General features: G+C 46.0%; 2 protein-coding genes across 3 annotated transcripts in view; both read right to left on the minus strand.

Moving 5' to 3' along the window:
• Nucleotides 1-9,088, minus strand: part of LOC137538165 (uncharacterized) — a 52,974-nt gene extending 43,886 nt beyond the window's left edge. Inside the window, exons 1-3 of the mRNA XM_068260191.1 lie at nt 8,969-9,088; nt 4,076-4,214; nt 1,424-1,563 (exon numbers count right to left, since the gene is read on the minus strand). Coding sequence (XP_068116292.1) covers nt 1,424-1,563; nt 4,076-4,214; nt 8,969-9,044 — 355 coding nt within the window. The 5' untranslated portion in view covers nt 9,045-9,088. The remainder of the gene's footprint in view (nt 1-1,423; nt 1,564-4,075; nt 4,215-8,968) is intronic.
• The window catches only part of LOC137538134 (CD59 glycoprotein-like), a 472,510-nt gene that overhangs the window by 166,518 nt on the left and 287,183 nt on the right, over nt 1-18,809 (minus strand). The window lies entirely within an intron of this gene.

Here is an 18,809-nt window from a genome sequence, read left to right on the forward strand (position 1 = left end):
AAGTAATGACCTCTCCTCTGGCAGAGAAAAAGAAAACTGTTCACTTACAGTTGAGATAATAAAAGTCAGAAAATAGCCCTCTCCACGACTTTGAAAGTCGAAGAGCTTAATGGCTTTTTTGCATAGAGATAACAACTGGAGTTTCTTAACTCCTCCTGTACTGGAAACAATTACACTGATGTATCTGATCTTAATGTTTTATTTCTTAGCTGTACTACACATACAAATCATAATATCATAATTTTTTTCCACTTCAGTGTCTCTTTAATAGCAATTGCGCATATATATATACATATATATATATATATATATATATAAATAAAATCGAGATTCCACACCCCTCAGTATTACTCTGCTGGGCTCAGCCACAGTATAAGCGCTTTTCTGAGCGCTTTGTGATTGATTAGCGCTTTCTAAACGCTTTTTAAAAATCGCTCCTGTTCGCTTTCATTAAAATAGTGGTAAAAATCACCATGATCAAGCGTACGTGAAAAATCGCAGCAATTTTTCTGCTATTTTTACCACGATTTTAGTGAATGGGAGCAAATTTTTAAAAAACGCTCAGAAAGCGCAAATCAATCACAAAGCGCTCAGGAAAGCGCTTATAGTGTGTCTGAGCCCTGAATCCCTCTTCCTCACACTCCACCTGTTCCATTCACACAGATGGACCACTTCTGAAAAATGTATCTCTTCGATAATAAAACAAACAATCAAAAAATTGTCAAGGAATAAAAGATGTTAGCAATAAAAAATGGCCAGGTGACTCCTCTAGTTTAGATATGCAATTGCGATTAAAGGATTTCTTTTTTACATAGCGGCGCGCTTGGTGGATTGTTTTGTAACGGTTTACAATTTTGTTGAGGATTGAATGGGACAACATTCCGATCAGCTGCTCATTAGTTTTACACCAGCGCCACCTACTGTTTTAATTGTTAAACATCAATTCAGGATAAACAAAATAAAAAGATACATACCCAATCTTGCGCCCCTCCTTCTCTGTGCTGGGGCCCTAAACAATCTTCGACTGTAATGTAATGTCATGATCACATTCCCCTCTGTGTACGAGCGTGGTTGCACAAAGAATGGCCCGCCCCTGCACAGTTGCATGCACATTTTTTTACTCCATACTACTGCGCATGCGTTGCCATCCTTGCACCTGCACAGTGCAGCCGCGCTTGAACATGGAGAGGTGCGCGCCCATGAAGATAAGAAGGGTTCCAGGCAGCAGCGAGGTTCTGGAGGATTAGGGAAACCTCTGGATCATACATAGGCTCCCCCTTACTGGGGTAAGAAACTTTTTTTTCTCTTTCTCAGCTTTTAAGATGACAAATCAAATTGCATAAAGCTGTGAACTGAGCCAATCAAATTAGCTTCCTGCTGATATTTGCCTTCGTTTGTAAGATTTAATCTCAGAGAAACTTACCCGTGTCATTAGTGGCAGCGCACCAGGCTGCACGTATGTTTGGGCAATCTCGTATCAAAATACCCAAATTGTGGCGAGCGCAGGGGAGGAAGGGGGTCAGCCGAAGCATTGCGATCCTCTTCTCCTCTGTCCAGCCCCACCTAGGTAAGAGCAAAACAGCAATCAATGAAAACATCTGCCACATCAAGCCATGGAATGGACCTGAATCGCAACATGACTTAAGGAACACTATCGATTACGATGAACATGTTTTTTTCAATTGAGACAGGAATAGTTTGGGAATTGCTGTTAAGTACTGGTGTATACATTTCAATGCTCATCTCTTTGTTTACTGTTATCAAATTCCTTTCAAATTTCAGTGTTGCCCAATCTGCCGGACAACTTAATCATGGAGGGAGGGGGATTACCTCACTACATCTGTTAACCCTGTTTGTGAGAGAAAGCTCTCACTGAAGCTGCCTGCCTGTCTCTGAGAGCTGTCTGCAGAAAGTAGAGGAAGTGTATCTTTTTGTAATAGTGTGTGAAACCTGACACCAGAGGCATTTCATATAAGGACCCGTTTCCATTACGTGCGGTGTAATGTAGCTACATAGCCGCATCGCAATACGGGTGTCCTGAAACCAACGCACGGCAATGAAATAGTTTCCATTGCGGGCTTTGCATGTGAAGTGGTGTAAAGCCGCATCTGCCTGCCGTCCTCTCCATACACTTCCGCATCTCCTGATGCGGAAGTGACGCAAACGGCAGCGGAAGTGATGCAATGCGGCTAGGTAGCCGATTCGCATCACTACACAGTGGAAAAGGGCCCCAACTCTGCTTCAATATTACACTGCTCTTAGCATGTCAGACTGCAGAGATTCATACCTCTGCAAATGAGACATTCCAACTGAACTAAAATCTGCACACACTGAATTACAGCTTTTGCCTCTGATATTTAACATGAAAAGTAGGAAAATGTTTACACCGCTACTTAGACAGTATTCCTTCTACAGGACATTTATTTATTTATTCTCTATTAAACAATACCAGTTGCCTGGCAGTCCTGCTGATCTCTTTGGCTGCAGTAGTGTCTGATTCACACACCTGAAAGAAGCATGCAACAAATCCAGTCAGAATATTTTGGCTAGTTTCAGGGGCGTAAATAGAAATCACTGGGCCCCTCTGTAAAGCTTTGTATGGGGCCCCCTTGCTTTCTGCACAGATAAACTGAGAATGTTTCTATACTCAATTATCGGCTAGAGCACACTTGAATGTGTTTTCCCCATACAGACAGCAGTGAAGCACTGCAGGCATTTTCTCTATCAATTACATTAGCTTCTGTGATAAACGTGCATGTATTCACACATACAGACACACATGGTGTGCAGAAAATGCATACAAAAAACTGACAGATGAGTGTGCTCCCAGCCTCAGCTTATTACACTCACTCTGTCTATCTCTGATAGTGCAGAACTGGATTTGCACACTTGGGGAGGGGTAGAGAGGTTGGGGACAGGGCGCCGTACACAAGACCCTGCTGAACACTGAATAGGGACTGTCTACAAATCTTTGTCTGCAAAACTTTGTATGATTCCTTATCAGAGGCTGAACAGATGCAGTTATTAGAACAATTGCACAAGAAGAGCAGAGTTTTTTTTCTCTCCTTGCCCTTAGTTGTCAGTCTTTCAGGACGGGGCCCCCTGAGGCTTCTGGGCCTCCCTGCGGCTGCATCCCTTGCAGGGTCTATTGTTACGCCCCTGGCTAGTTTCCATCTTTACTGTTTATTTGTGATGTCAAAAGTGACATCACTTATGCTTTTTTGTTTTCAGCCCAGCTCAGTGTTAACTTTCCCCCTCTACTACGGCAGCTTAATGTCCGTCCCACAGCAAACATCACCTAGACAACAGGCTAACATCACTGTGTCAACTCTTCAAAGGGTATTCAATTACTTTCTGGTCATAGTTTCCTTATCTTATCGGAAATAGGAAGCTTTCTGTTATTTGCATGCTGAGATAAGCTTGTTACTGTAGCTAAAAAAAAAAAAAAAAAACTTCCCTCAGTCTCGCTGGCACTGCAAAGTTCCTGCAGTTAGGGGAAAGGCACCCAGACCAGGTACAAAGAAAAAAAAATGGTGGACATATAGGGACCTATTTAGTAAGAACTCTGTACATAAGAAAAACATGCAACCATATATCATACACCGCAATCAGGAAGTACAACTTACTTAGAACAGAGAGAATAAGAGTGAATACAGGAAATGACAATCCCATAAATATCACCATCCCACCTCACACAGTGACATCTTGTGGTCGTTTTACTATACTGCACATTAAGGAAACTATGTTGTGAAACCTCCAACTCAAACAACATGAACCATTTACATGGTGAATAACAATAATTTCTGGATCTCTGTTCTGTTTTTTAACTCATACTTTGTAAAGTATTGATTATTTTTTCCCCGTTTTTCACTAAAGTTCCTCTTTAAGCCTGGTACACACATCCAATTTTGATTAGACAATATGTGGCCAATTTTAGCACTTCCATGTAGTATGAGGGCCAACTGATTTTGAATACTATGAACAGATTGTGTTAGATCAGCTCTCGTACTACACGGAGGTTGTACAATTGGTCAATGATTGGCCAATCAAAATTGAAAGAAGAGTCCATACTTACTGGCAATACTCGTATCCATTTTTGTAGGCGACAGTAATCTCCTGCAGCGTTGCCAGGCGGCTGTACTGCAGGGCGCAGGCAGCTTTAGCTCCCTCGTAATCCACTGTAATATTTCTTGGCATAAACACTCCAGAAATAACTGTAACAAAAGAAATAGAGCAGATTAAAGGGGAGCTCCGGGATTTACATGGGAGCAGACTGGTAGACTGGCCGAATATGAGAACTCCTGTCCTCCAAGATGAAAAACTAACTATAACATGTAACTTGTCTATATATCTTATCTAAAATTTAGATAGTTTGCACAGCAAATCTAGCTGCAAACAGCTTCAAGAGTATATGATTATTTATTCCTGTGATAAAATGACAGCAGCCATGTTCTGCTTGTCACATTACACAGGCAAGCTGATACAGTGGGGTGTGAAAGTTTGGGCAACCTTGTTAATCTTCATGATTTTCCTGTATAAATCGTTGGTTGTTACGATAAAAAAATGTCAGTTAAATATATCATATAGGAGACACACACAGTGATATTTGAGAAGTAAAATGAAGTTTATTGGATTTACAGAAAGTGCGCAATAATTGTTTAAAGAAAATTAGACCGGTGCATAAATGTGGGCACTGTTGTAATTTTGATTCCAAAACCTTTAGAACTAATTATTGGAACTCAAAATGGCTTAGTAAGCTCAGTGACCACGGACCTACATACACAGGTGAATCCAATTATGAGAAAGAGTATTTAAGGGGGTCAATTGTAAGTTTCCCTCCTCTTTTAATTTTCTCCGAAGAGTAGCAACATGGGAGTCTCAAAACAACTCTCCAATGACCTGAAGACAAAGAATGTTCACCATCATGGTTTAGGGGAAGGATACAGAAAGCTGTCTCAGCTGTCTGTTTCCACAGTTATGGAACATGTTGAAGAAACAAAAGACCACAGTTCATTTTAAGGCTCAAAGTGGCAGACCAAGAAAAATCTCAGATAGACAGAAACGACGAATGGTGAGAACAGTCAGAGTCAACCCACAGACCAGCACCAAAGACCTACAACATCATCTTGCTGCAGATGGAGTCACTGTGCATCGTTCAACCATTCGGCACACTTTACACAAGGAGATGCTGTATGTGAGAGTGATGCAGAGGAAGCCTTTTCTCCGCCCACAGCACAAACAGAGCTGCTTGAGGTATGCTAATGCACATTTGGACAAGCCAGCTTCATTTTGAAATAAGGTGCTGTCCTGTGGACTGATGAAAGTACAATTTAGTTATTTGGGAATAACAAGGGGTGTTATGCATGGAGGAAAAACAACACAGCATTTTTTAAGAAAAACATCTGCTACCTACAGTAAAATATGGTGGTGGTTCCATCATGCTGTGGGGCTGTGTGGCCAGTGCAGGGACTGGGAATCTTGTCAAAGTTGAGGGACGCATGGATTCCACTCAGTATCAGCAGATTCTGGAGACCAATGTCCAGGAATCCGTGACAAAGCTGAAGCTGCGCCGGGGCTGGATCTTTGAACAAGACAACGACCCTAAACACTGCTCAAAATCCACTAAGGCATTCATGCAAAGGAACAAGTGCAATGTTCTGGAATGGCCATATCTGCCCCAGACATGAATCTAATTGAAAATCTGTGGTGTGAGTTAAAGAGAGCTGTCCATTCTCGGAAGCCATCAAACCTGAATGAACTAGAGATGTTTTGTAAGGAGGAATTATCCAAAATACCTTCAATCAGAATCCAGAATCTCATTGGAACCTACAGGAAGTGTTTAGAGGCTGTAATTTCTGCAAAAGGAGGATCTACTAAATATTGATTTCACTTCTTTTTTGTGGTGCCAAAATTTATGCACCTGTCTAATTTTATTTAAACAATTATTGCGCACTTTCTGTAAATCCAATAAACTTAATTTCACTGCTCAAATATCACTGTGTGTGTCTCCTATATGATATATTTAACTGACATTTTTTATCGTAACAGCCAACGATTTCTACAGGAAAATCATGATGATAAACACGGTTGCCCAAACTTTCACATCCCACTGTAGCATCTCCAGCCCTCAGCCTGTGAAAAGTCCACTCCCATCTCCTCCTCCCTCCTCCCCTCTGCCTCTGAAATCTATGGTTAGTAACACCTCCTTCTCTTGCCCAGACTGAGCTAAAACCTGAGTTAGTTGAGTGAGAGTACATGATCTGCATGCTTGTTCAGGGTCTATGCAGTGGCGTAGCAATAGGGGTTGCAGAGGTAGCGACTGCATCGGGGCCTTTGGGCCAGAGGGGCCCCAAAGGGGCCTCCCTCAAATGCATTATTAGCTCTCTATTAGTCCTGTGCTCATAATAATCACTTCTATAGATGCTTTGAATAGTGGTAACCATTAACAAACTGTTCCCCATTCCCTTCTTGCACCTATAATACTGTGGATGACCTTGGCAGGTTTTAGTGCACCGTATCAAGTGTTACATATACAGCGCTTGGGGGGACCCCATGTAAAACTCGCACCGGGGCCCATAGCTCCATAGCTACGCCATAGGGTCTATGGCTAAAAGTATTAGAGACACAGGATCAGGAGGATGGCCAGGCAACTGGTATTGTTTAAAAGGAAGTAACTTTGGAAGCCTCCATATCCCCAGGCAGCACGGTGGCGTAGTGGTTAGCGCTCTCGCCTTGCAGCGCTGGGTCCCTGGTTCGTATCCCAGCCAGGTCAACATCTGCACGGAGTTTGTATGTTCTCCCCGTGTCTGCGAGGGGTTTCCTCCCACATCCCAAACATACAGATAAGTTAATTGGCTTCACCCTAAATTGGCCCCAGACTACGATACATACATAGACATATGACTGTGGTAGGATTAGATTGTGAGCCCCTCTGAGGGGCAGTCAGCGACATGACAATATATCCTGTGTACCACTTCCGAAGATGTCGGCGCTATATAAATACTTAATAATAATACCACTCTCACCTTGGGTTCCCTTTAAAGTGTACCTGAGATGGGGGAGTATGAAAAAATTATACATACCTGGGGCTTCCTCCAGCACCCTCCAGGCCAATCACTCCCTCGTCGTCCTCCTCCTTCGCCACCTGGATCCTTCAGTCTGATGGATACTGCGAATGCGCGCTCCCGTTGCGCTCCCGTTGCGCTCCCGTCACTGTGAGTGGAGGGGAGCGCACAGCCAGACTGAGCATGCTCTGATTGGCCTCTACTGAAGGGCTTTATAGCGGACTTTACGTGCTGAATAGTGGAGGATACAGGTACACTTTAACCCCCTTGGGCGTTATGATTCTTTCCGGATTTTAGGGCCTAAAAGCGGTGCCATTTTTTGCACCCTTTCAGACCCTAAAACCTGGGGGGAAAAAATCATGCAGCCAGGGAGATCTGCAGCAGCCCAGCAATCACTCACCTCCCTGGCTCCAGCGCTGCAGTTAGGCCTCCATCCTCCGGGTGGTGCTGCAACTCTAAAGTGAGATTGCCGGCTGTCGTCATGAGCGTAATCCCAAGCACAGGTCGGGATTACGCTCTGAGCTGCGGTTTTCTGCCCCGACCCAAGCTCAGGATTACCGCCAAGGAGGTTAACTCTGTCCTTTTAGTTTGTTTTTAATGACTGTATGTCAACATTATTTCAGACTTTATAGTAAGTATACAGTGCGGGGTAAAGGACTGTTTTTTAGCTAGGCCTATTCTTAGCATTGACTCTCAAGCAACCAGAAACTACACTTATCCGCAGGGCCGGATTCATACTCTGTACCGCCCAAGGCCACTGTCGCCAGCCGCCCCCTTCAGTATAGGTAGCCAGATGACCCCTCCCCCCCCCCCAGTTTAGGTAGCCAAATGACTCCTCCCCCTTTCCCTCCAGTATAAGTAGCCAGATGACCCCTCCCCTGTTTCCCTTTCAGTATAGGTAGCCAGATGACACCCTTAATCACTCCTTTTCCCACCCCCTTTTCAGTATAGGTAGGCAGCTTACCTTCACACCGCAGCAGCCATCAGTGTCACGCATTATTCCACTTGTCTCCAGTGCAGAAGCTTCCTCTTCCCCTCTGTCTCCAATGCTGCCCAAGTCCATAGCCGCCGGCCACAATGCAAACATGCACAGAGAGCAAGGTGGCTGCTGCACAGGCGGCTATCAGCAGAGTACTGCGGTCAGGTGCTAGCCTGATCTCTCTGCATTACAGCATTTGCAAGCTTACAAATGCTGCACAAGTTCAGCCTACTGCTTTGGTGCCCTTGCTCCTGTGGTGCCCTAGGCCATGGCCGAGGTGGCCTTGGCCTAAATCTGGCCCTGCTATCCGGCATCAGCCAATCCCCATTGCTGCCGGATAATGATGGTTTTACTGTACTATCATAAATAGACGCAGTGGCGTAGCTAAGGAGCTGTGGGCCCCAGTGCAAGTTCTACATTGGACCCCCCAAACTCTCCATACATAACAATTGATACAGTGCAACACAACCAGCCAAGGACATCCACAGTGTCAGAGGTGCAAGCAGGGTCTGGGAAGCAGTTTATTAATGATCACTGCTATTCACAGCATCTATAGAAGTGATTATTACCACCACAGGACCAATAGAGAGCTAATACTGTAGTTGAGGGAGGGCCCTTTGGTGCCCCTCTGGCCCAAGGGCCCCGATGCAGTGGCTACCTCTGCATCCCCTATTGCTACGCCCCTGTATAGAAGTAAAACGATCATGGATAGAATCGCTTTTACACCTATTCACGATTGTTTTTCTAATCGAAAGTGCTGGTTTTACAAAACCGATTTCTGGTATTCGAGGAGCGATCGTAAGTTCACCAAAAATCATTTAAACTGCCAGCGGCGACTTTGCTTATCCCCAATCGCCCTTCTTCCCCAGTGAAATGACGGATTGGAGATGAAAGAGGAGATTGGGAATAGGAGAGTTGGCCTTACCTGGAATATCTTCTGCAGAGCAGACCCTGATGAGGGCGAGGAGAGCGGAGAGGAGAGCGGAGAGGGGTAGCAGCATGCTGGCCGTGTGTCTCCAGTCCTCAGCGTCTGCTGACTCCAGCAAGGTGAGGCAGCAGCACTTGTGTCTCTAGTGAGAGGGGGCGAGGCTTGTGGGACATTCATGCATGCTGAGGTATGAGACGTGACGCAGGTACAAGGCTGCACCTCAGTGTGTCACCGGCCCCCTGCTGTCCCTCTGACATCATCACCTCACAGACAGTGTCCATGTCATTTTCTACAGTGCTCGTCCTTCCTGCAGCTTCTTGCAGAGGCTAAAGATCGACCAAGAGACAGATCTCTGATAGAATCTAATCAGAGAGAGATCTGTCGGCTGCACCTATACTGCAGGCCGATTCCTGATCAATTTTAGCATGAAGTCTCTCAGGAATCAGCCTAGTGACGTCACATACGCTGACCCCAGTGCTGTCCCCCCTAATGTAACACACAGAGGCGTAGCTATGGGGGGGGGGGGGGGGGCAAGGGGGACCAATGTCCCTGGGCGCAGCACTGTGAGGGCGCTCAGAATGGCTGTTGCACCCCCATGTGCAGGTGGCTCGTTGGCTGCACAAAGTGCCCCTTCTTCTCTCCCTCCCTCCCCAGAGGAGTGCAGAAGCATTAACAGCAGCATAAAAAAGGATATCTAAAGGGGGCACGTCTTGCATCTAGATGGGGGGAAGGGGGGGCGGCACATCTGACTTTTAGAATGGGCCAAGGAGGCACATATGGCTATATCTAAATAACATTTGACCCCTCCCATGACCACAAACAAATTCTGATGTGTGCCACGCCCATTTTGTCCAAAGGGGGCGCAAAAACCGTCTATGTCCTAGGGCGCTAAAGACCCTTGCTACGCCACTGGTAACATATGGTACCTCCCCCTCCCCAATGGCGTATACTATACCTGTCCGCCGCTGGCTCCGGGCTCCATCTTCATACACGCACCCCATGGGCTTGATTGCAAGTGTATATGTGGACGCGTATGACGTCACACACGCCCACGTTATACCGACAACCACGCAGGGCGCGTGTATGAAGATGGAATCTGGAGCCAGCGGCGGACAGGTATAGTATACTGCACCTGGGGGGGCTCAAAATGTACAATAGGGGAGAGAGCGCCGGAGGTTCTGTTGCGTTTGCTGCTTGCCCCGATATCGCATGGCGTTACTGCCAAGCACCCGATCAAGCAAGTCGGACCAAATTCTTGCAGTATGTCTGATCAATACTTGCAACCGATTTCGACCCATGCTTTTGGCAGCATCGATTTTCATCTGATTATAATAATCGAATCTGGCAGTCGATTGGCCACCAAGTCGCCTGATGTATGGGTGTCCATACATTCATTGATATTGAGAGGCGATTGACCTTCCGATTTGATAATTTTATCAATTCGGAAGAGAATCTGTGCACAAAATGGCCGCCTGATCGAGCTGAAATCAGTCGAATGGATCGAAGGGTTTGATCAAGTGCCTGGCGGTAACAGTTGTCGATATTGCGAAGACTGACAGACCCTCAGCCACTGTCCCCCCAAGCGTATAAATGTGTTTGTCCCTGTGCCTTTGGGCAGTGTTATAGGCTCATCTATCCGTTATAGGCTCATCTAACACCTGGCTTCATCCGACGTCCGGCGTCACCGCAAGCGCCTGTGTGACATCACAGCTCTTCAGATGTGTTATATTGTACAGGAGTGACATCACAGCTCTCCAGATGTGTTATATTGTACAGGAGTGACATCACAACTCTCCAGATGTGTTATATTTTACAGGAGTGACATCACAGCTCTCCAGATGTGTTATATTGTACAGGAGTGACATCACAGCTCTCCAGATGTGTTATATTGTACAGGAGTGACATCACAACTCTCCAGATGTATTATATTGTACAGGAGTGACATCACAGCTCTCCAGATGTGTTACATTGTACAGGAGTGACATCACAGCTCTCCAGATGTGTTATATTGTACAGGGGTGACATCACAGCTCTCCAGATGTGTTATATTGTACAGCAGTGACATCACAGCTCTCCAGATGTGTTATATTGTACAGGAGTGACATCACAGCTCTCCAGATGTGTTATATTGTACAGGAGTGACATCACAGCTCTCCAGATGTGTTATATTGTACAGGAGTGACATCACAGCTCTCCAGATGTGTTATATTTTACAGGAGTGACATCACAACTCTCCAGATGTGTTATATTGTACAGCAGTGACATCACAGCTCTCCAGATGTGTTATATTGTACAGGAGTGACATCACAGCTCTCCAGATATATTGTACAGGAGTGACATCACAGCTCTCCAGATATATTGTACAGGAGTGACATCACAGCTCTCCAGATATATTGTACAGGAGTGACATCACAGCTCTCCAGATATATTGTACAGGTATGAAATCACACCTCTCTCTGGAAATATTATTTTGTATACAAGTCTCATATTTGCATTCCAGATATATTATTTTGTGCAGGAGTGATATCACTGGTTTTCAGAAGATATCAATGTTGTCTAAAAAACACAGTGACCATCTGGTGATGGTCACTGTGGAAATATGCTTTTGAGCACTGTGGGGTTACTGCAGATGCCGATTTGAGCACCAAGTGCTGTGAATTTGTATGCATTTTACACAAAACGAGTAAAATTGTGAAGATTGAAGTAACAGTGTACAGTACAGAGGAAGGAGACCAAATATGTTCCTGGGAAATCAAACTGATGTCAATTAAAATATACCAATATAAAAATATACACACTGTAACCTTGTGTTAACTTATTAACTGGCCATCAGTTGTTACCTTGGCTACCTTATTTATTTACTTGTATTATTTCATCTGATATGATAGGACAATCGTATTGTTTTATTCCTGGTCCTGGATAAAAAGAGAAGTGAAAAAAGAGTCTGAAATGAACAAAAAAAAAAGAAAAAGGAAAGTTATATCTAACTGCAGTAACTTGTGGAACAACTTATTCTGAGTATTCTCCCCTTTGCTGGGAGCAACTCCTGAGAGAAAACTAGTTTATTGAATCAGGGGGATCATACTTTATGGCAGTGACATCACTTCTGTGTCGTTAAACATCGTATGTCGCCGCAGTGACATCACTGCTCCCCAAATGTGCTTTACATTTCACTTTACATGCGTGGCGTCAAAATCGCCGCCACTATTCCACCAGAAACACAAAGTTTCAATGTGCAAAAACTCTGAATCTTCACATTCCTCCCAGGCCAACTCCCAGACACCCAAACGTACAGCGAGAGCGATAGGCCAAAACCTTTCTGCCCCGAGGCCCGGCACCTGACAGTCCTCTTATGCTGGAGCGGACAGACAGCTCACCGTGGGGAATGTAGAGGAACTTGTTTGGGGATGAGTACAGCGCTGGCGGACACACAAAGTTATGAGTGCTGAGAATACGCTGTGCTATCATCAGTCTGCTAAAAGTGCCTATACATCAGGCGAGTTGGGGGCCGAGTGAACATCCGATAACTATAATTGAATCGGTTGAAAATCGATGTCACCAAGTGCATGTCTGATCGACGATGTGACCAATTTCGGGCCAAGCATGTCGATCGCACATGCTGCAAGTTGTTGGGCCATTGTGGTCGATTGGGTGCATAGTGGTAATGGCGTGCCATATCAGGATAAGCAACGAAACCCCCGGGGCTGTCCCCCCTAATGTCATATGTGCCCCCCGCATTATACTTTACTTGCCCATGTCCGCTGTTGGCTCCGCGGCAATCCGCATACATGCGCCGTGCGTGGTTGCTGGAGTAAGAGGGGCGCATGTATGACATCACACACCCACGTATACGACGGCAACCACATGGGGTGCATGTATGCGGATTGTAGTGGAGCCAGCGGCGGACACAGACAGGTCAAGTATAATGCAGGAGGACACATATGACATTAGGGGCAGGGCCGGCGCTACCATAGAGGCAGAGGAGGCAGCTGTCCCAGGGCCCCAGAGCTTGTAGGGGCCCCCAGTGGCTACAAGAGGAAAAAAAAATTCAAATCGGTCTTATAGTTTTTGAGAAAATCGATTTTAAAGTTTCAAAGGAAAAAAATACACATTTAAAAACCTGTCGACTTTAATGGTTAATAGCAAATCCACCTTAAATGCTAGAAACCCTAAATTTGCAGGATATGTTAAGGAGATCATTAGGAATAAGAGGAAAAAACATTTTTCAAAAAGACCTTATCGTTTTTGAGAAAATCGATTTTAAAGTTTCGAAAGAAAAAAGTATACTTTTAAATGCGGTAAATGTCACTTTTAGTAGCAAACCTAACGGTAGTGTAATTTTACATGCATCAAAAGAAAGAGCAATAAATTTCCTGACGGGGTTTCCAGGGGGTCCATAAGCAGCCGCAGCGCTTTGGCCAGGGATCGCTATGCAGCCGCAATATGGCTGTATGAAGATCCCTGGCATTTTTTCCTATTTTCCCAATTTTATTTATGTTTATAGTGTGGGATTTTTTTTTTTAATTATGTGGGGTCCCCCCTCCTGAAACTTTGTAACCCCTTGTCCCCCATGCAGGCTGGGATAGCCAGAATGTGGAGCTCTGACCGATTGGGGCTTCACACCCTGACTATACCAGCTGCAAAAAAGGTCCCTTAATGCCGATTTTTGTTCCGGGGTATATGTTGTGGGGGCCCCCCAGGTTTATTTTGCCCTGGGGCCCCATTGTTGCTTAAACCGGCCCTGATTAGGGGGGACAGTGTTAGGGCAGCAAGGCGGCGGATGCGACGTCACAATGCCAATTCATTGATTTCAGCATGAAATTGATCGGGAATCGGTCTGAGGTGTATGTGCAGCCGACAGATCTCTCTAATCAGATTGGAGAGAGATTTGTCTCTTGGCCGAATCTGCCCATGATCACTAGATGTATGGCTACTTTTAGTGCAACGGCGGCAATAAGGCTGGGCGAACACTTGAGCCGTGCGAAATTGCAAGCGTTTCATGGAAATTGGATGTTGCTGCGTATGCATGGGCGTTTTTCGCATGCGATCTACCATTTTGGAGATATGGATGCCTTTAAATCCCTTGCGCACCGCGTTACCCTTCCCCGTCGCAAGCGCCATATAAGTCTATGGGGATTTGCACAGTTCACGCAATGCGACGCGGTGCGCTGGAAGTATCCAAATCGCCGCAATCCCAACGCAAAGGCTGCAGAGCGTTACCGCATGATCCGTGCTTACCGCACTGATTATGCAGCACTGGAAGTCAATGGGCGACGCAGCAAGTGTGCAGGACGGAAGTGCGAATGCGACGCAATGCACATGCGCACACCAACGGGAATCCCAGCGATGTGCCTGCCCAGCAGGGAGTATATCACTAGTGGATTTCTAAGGTGCGATGCAGTGCACCACAATTAATAGATGTGCATCCAGCATCAATAAATCGCAGCAAAAAGGGGCGTTTACGTTCAGCATTGCGCACACAAGCAGCACATGGTATCCTGGCATTGAACGGCACAACTTTGCTGAGTTGTGGGATGGAGCTGCCCAATTCAGCTGTCCTCAATGGTTCCTTTTTTCAGGTTAGAAGTATAGCGAGTCTCTGTTGCCTGTCATGCCTAATTGGGCGCCGCCATAGACAGTAATATTAACTACAGCTATAGCATTGCAGGGGGGAATTCCACTAAAAATGCTGTCATTTGGGTGCCGGCAATAGCAGTTAAAATGTGTACATGTGACAAAACTTTATTCCTTCATTATTATCCTGTATACAGTAGAACCCCTTTATAGTAAGCTCGGCATGTGCTGGCTCGCCAGCACACCGCGTTCCAGCGCTGACGTCACTCGTCTTTCCCCGCTGTTCCCCCGCCTCCGCTCTGTCTGTAGTTAGAGCAGGGCTACAAGAAAACAGCTGCCGATGTCCAATGTGCTCTAACTACAGGCGGAGCGGAGGTGGGGAGAGAAGAGTGACGTCAGCGCTGGAACTCAGGGAGCTGGTGAGTAAGACTTCCTATACTGGGGCATCACCTATACCTGGCTACAGGCTACATATACTGGGTCACCATCTATACCTGGCTACAGGCCACCTATACTGGGGCACCACCTATACCTGGCTACAGGCTACATATACTGGGTCACCATCTATACCTGGCTACCTATACTGGGGCACCACCTATACCTGGCTACAGGCTACCTATACTGGGTCACCACCTATACCTGGCTACAGGCCACCTATACTGGATCACCACCTATACCTGGCTACAGGCTACCTATATTGGGTCACCACCTAATACCTGGCTACAGGCCACCTATACTGGGGCACCACCTATACCTGGCTACAGGCTACCTATACTGGGTCACCACCTATACCTGGCTACAGGCTACCTATATTGGGTCACCACCTATACCTGGCGACAGACCACCTATACTATGGCTGGTACAACCTATACCTGGCTACCTATACTGAGTGCACCAACTGTACCTGGCTACTTATAATGGGGAACCACATATACTGGTGCACCACCTATACCATGCTACCTGTACTGGGGGCAACTATACCAGGCTACCTATACCAGGGCACCACTATAGCTGGATACCTATACTGGGGCACCTGTACCTGACCAGCCTATGCTGGGGCACCACCTATACAGTGGCTTGCAAAAGTATTTGGCCCCCTTGAAGTTTTCCAGCTGCTGATGTCCAATGTGCTCTAACTACAGGCGGAGCAGAGGTGGGGAGAGAAGAGTGACGTCAGCGCTGGAACTCAGGGAGCTTGTGAGTAAGACTTCCTATACTGGGGCACCACCTATACCTGGCTACAGGCTACCTATACTGGGGCACCACCTATACCTGGCTACAGGCCACCTATACTGGGTCACCACCTATACCTGGCTACAGGCTACCTATACTGGGTCACCACCTAATACCTGTCTACAGGCCACCTATGCTGGGGCACCACCTATACCTGGTTACAGGCTACCTATACTATGGCTGGTACAACCTATACCTGGCTACCTATACTGAGTGCACCAACTGTACCTGGCTACTTATACTGGGGAACCACATATACTGGTGCACCACCTATCCCTGGCTACCTGTACTGGGGGCAACTATACCAGGCTACCTATACCAGGGCACCACTATAGCTGGATACCTATACTGGGGCACCTGTACCTGACCAGCCTATGCTGGGGCACCACCTATACAGTGGCTTGCAAAAGTATTTGGCCCCCTTGAAGTTTTCCAGCTGCTGATGTCCAATGTGCTCTAACTACAGGCGGAGCAGAGGTGGGGAGAGAAGAGTGACGTCAGCGCTGGAACTCAGGGAGCTTGTGAGTAAGACTTCCTATACTGGGGCACCACCTATACCTGGCTACAGGCTACCTATACTGGGTCACCATCTATACCTGGCTACCTATACTGGGGCACCACCTATACCTGGCTACAGGCCACCTATACTGGGTCACCACCTATACCTGGCTACAGGCCACCTATACTGGGTAACCACCTATACCTGGCTATAGGCTACCTATACTGAGGCACCACCTATACCTGGCTACAGGCTACCTATACTGGGGCACCACCTATACCTGGCTACAGGCTACCTATACTGGGGCACCACCTATACCTGGCTACAGGCTACCTATACTGGGTCACCACCTATACCTGGCTACAGACCACCTATACTATGGCTGGTACCACCTATACATGGCTACCTATACTGAGTGCACCAACTGTACCTGGCTACTTATACTGGGGAACCACATATACTGGTGCACCACCTATACCTGGCTACCTGTACTGGGGGCAACTATACCAAGCTACCTATACCAGGGCACCACTATAGCTGGATACCTATACTGGGGCACCTGTACCTGACCAGCCTATGCTGGGGCACCACCTATACAGTGGCTTGCAAAAGTATTTGGCCCCCTTGAAGTTTTCCACAATTTGTCACATTACTGCCACAAACATGAATCAATTTTATTGGAATTCCACGTGAAAGACCAATACAAAGTGGTGTACACATAAGAAGTGGAACGAAAATCATACATGATTCCAAACATTTTTTACAAATCAATAACTGCAAAGTGGGGTGTGCGTAATTATTCAGCCCCTTTTGGTCTGCGTGCAGTCAGTTGCCCATAGACATTGCCTGATGAGTGCTAATGACTAAATAGAGTGCACCTGTGTGTAATATAATGTCAGTACAAATACAGCTGCTCTGTGACGGCCTCAGAGGCTGTCTAAGAGAATATTGGGAGCAACAACACCGTGAACTCCAAAGAACACACCAGACAGGTCAGGTATAAAGTTATTGAGAAATTTAAAGCAGGCTTAGGCTACAAAAAAGATTTCCAAAGCCTTGAACATCCCACGGAGCACTGTTCAAGCGATCATTCAGAAATGGAAGGAGTATGGCACAACTGTAAACCTACCACGACAAGGCCGTCCACCTAAATTCACAGGCCGAACAAGGAGAGCGCTGATCAGAAATGCAGTCAAGAGGCCCATGGTGACTCTGGACGAGCTGCAGAGATCTACAGCTCAGGTGGGAGACTCTGTCCATAGGACAACTATTAGTCGTGTACTGCACAAAGTTGGCCTTTATGGAAGAGTGGCAAGAAGAAAGCCATTGTTAACAGAAAAGCATAAGAAGTCCTGTTTGCAGTTTGCCACAAGCCATGTGGGGGACACAGCAAACATGTGGAAGAAGGTGCTCTGGTCAGATGAGACCAAAATGGAACTTTTTGGACAAAATGCAAAACGCTATGTGTGGCGGAAAACTAACACTGCACATCACTCTGATCACACCATCCCCACTGTCAAATATGGTGGTGGTGGCAGCATCATGCTCTGGGGGTGCTTCTCTTCAGCAGGGACAGGGAAGCTGGTCAGAGTTGATGGGAAGATGGATGGAGCCAAATACAGGGCAATCTTGGAAGAAAATCTCTTGGAGACTGCAAAAGACTTGAGACTGGGGCGGAGGTTCACCTTCCAGCAGGACAACGACCCTAAACATAAAGCCAGGGCAACAATGGAATGGTTTAAAACAAAACATATCCATGTGTTAGAATGGCCCAGTCAAAGTCCAGATCTAAATCCAATCGAGAATCTGTGGCAAGATCTACAAAACTGCTGTTCACAAACGCTGTCCATCTAATCTGACTGAGCTGGAGCTGTTTTGCAAAGAAGAATGTGCAAGGATTTCAGCCTCTAGATGTGCAAAGCTGGTAGAGACATACCCTAAAAGACTGGCAGCTGTAATTGCAGCAAAAGGTGGTTCTACAAAGTATTGACTCAGGGGGCTGAATAATTACGCACACCCCACTTTGCAGTTATTGATTTGTAAAAAATGTTTGGAATCATGTATGATTTTCGTTCCACTTCTCACATGTACGCCACTTTGTATTGGTCTTTCACGTGGAATTCCAATAAAATTGATGCATGTTTGTGGCAGTAATGTGACAAAATGTGGAAAACTTCAAGGGGGCCGAATACTTTTGCAACCCACTGTACAATGCCAAGCAGGGGTAGCTAAAGTACATGTAATTCTCAGAAGCAAAAAAAAAAAAAAGAGGGGAAATAATATCCTGAGAGGCTACCCCTCCTCTTGTCCCCCCCCCCCCCCCCAATTCCCTTTAGATTGTAAGCTCGCAAGGGCAGGGCTCTCTCCCCCTTTTGTGTCTTGGAAATCATTATACATTTTATTCATCATGTTACTTTTATCACTGTCATTACCAATTCTGTATTTTGTATCATTTTTTGTATTTTGTCACTAATTATGTATTTTGTATATTGGTGTACACCATTGTCTGTATTATGTACCCCATGTTTGTTT

Source organism: Hyperolius riggenbachi, chromosome 11, assembly GCF_040937935.1.
Source record: "Hyperolius riggenbachi isolate aHypRig1 chromosome 11, aHypRig1.pri, whole genome shotgun sequence".
Lineage (NCBI taxonomy): Eukaryota > Metazoa > Chordata > Amphibia > Anura > Hyperoliidae > Hyperolius > Hyperolius riggenbachi.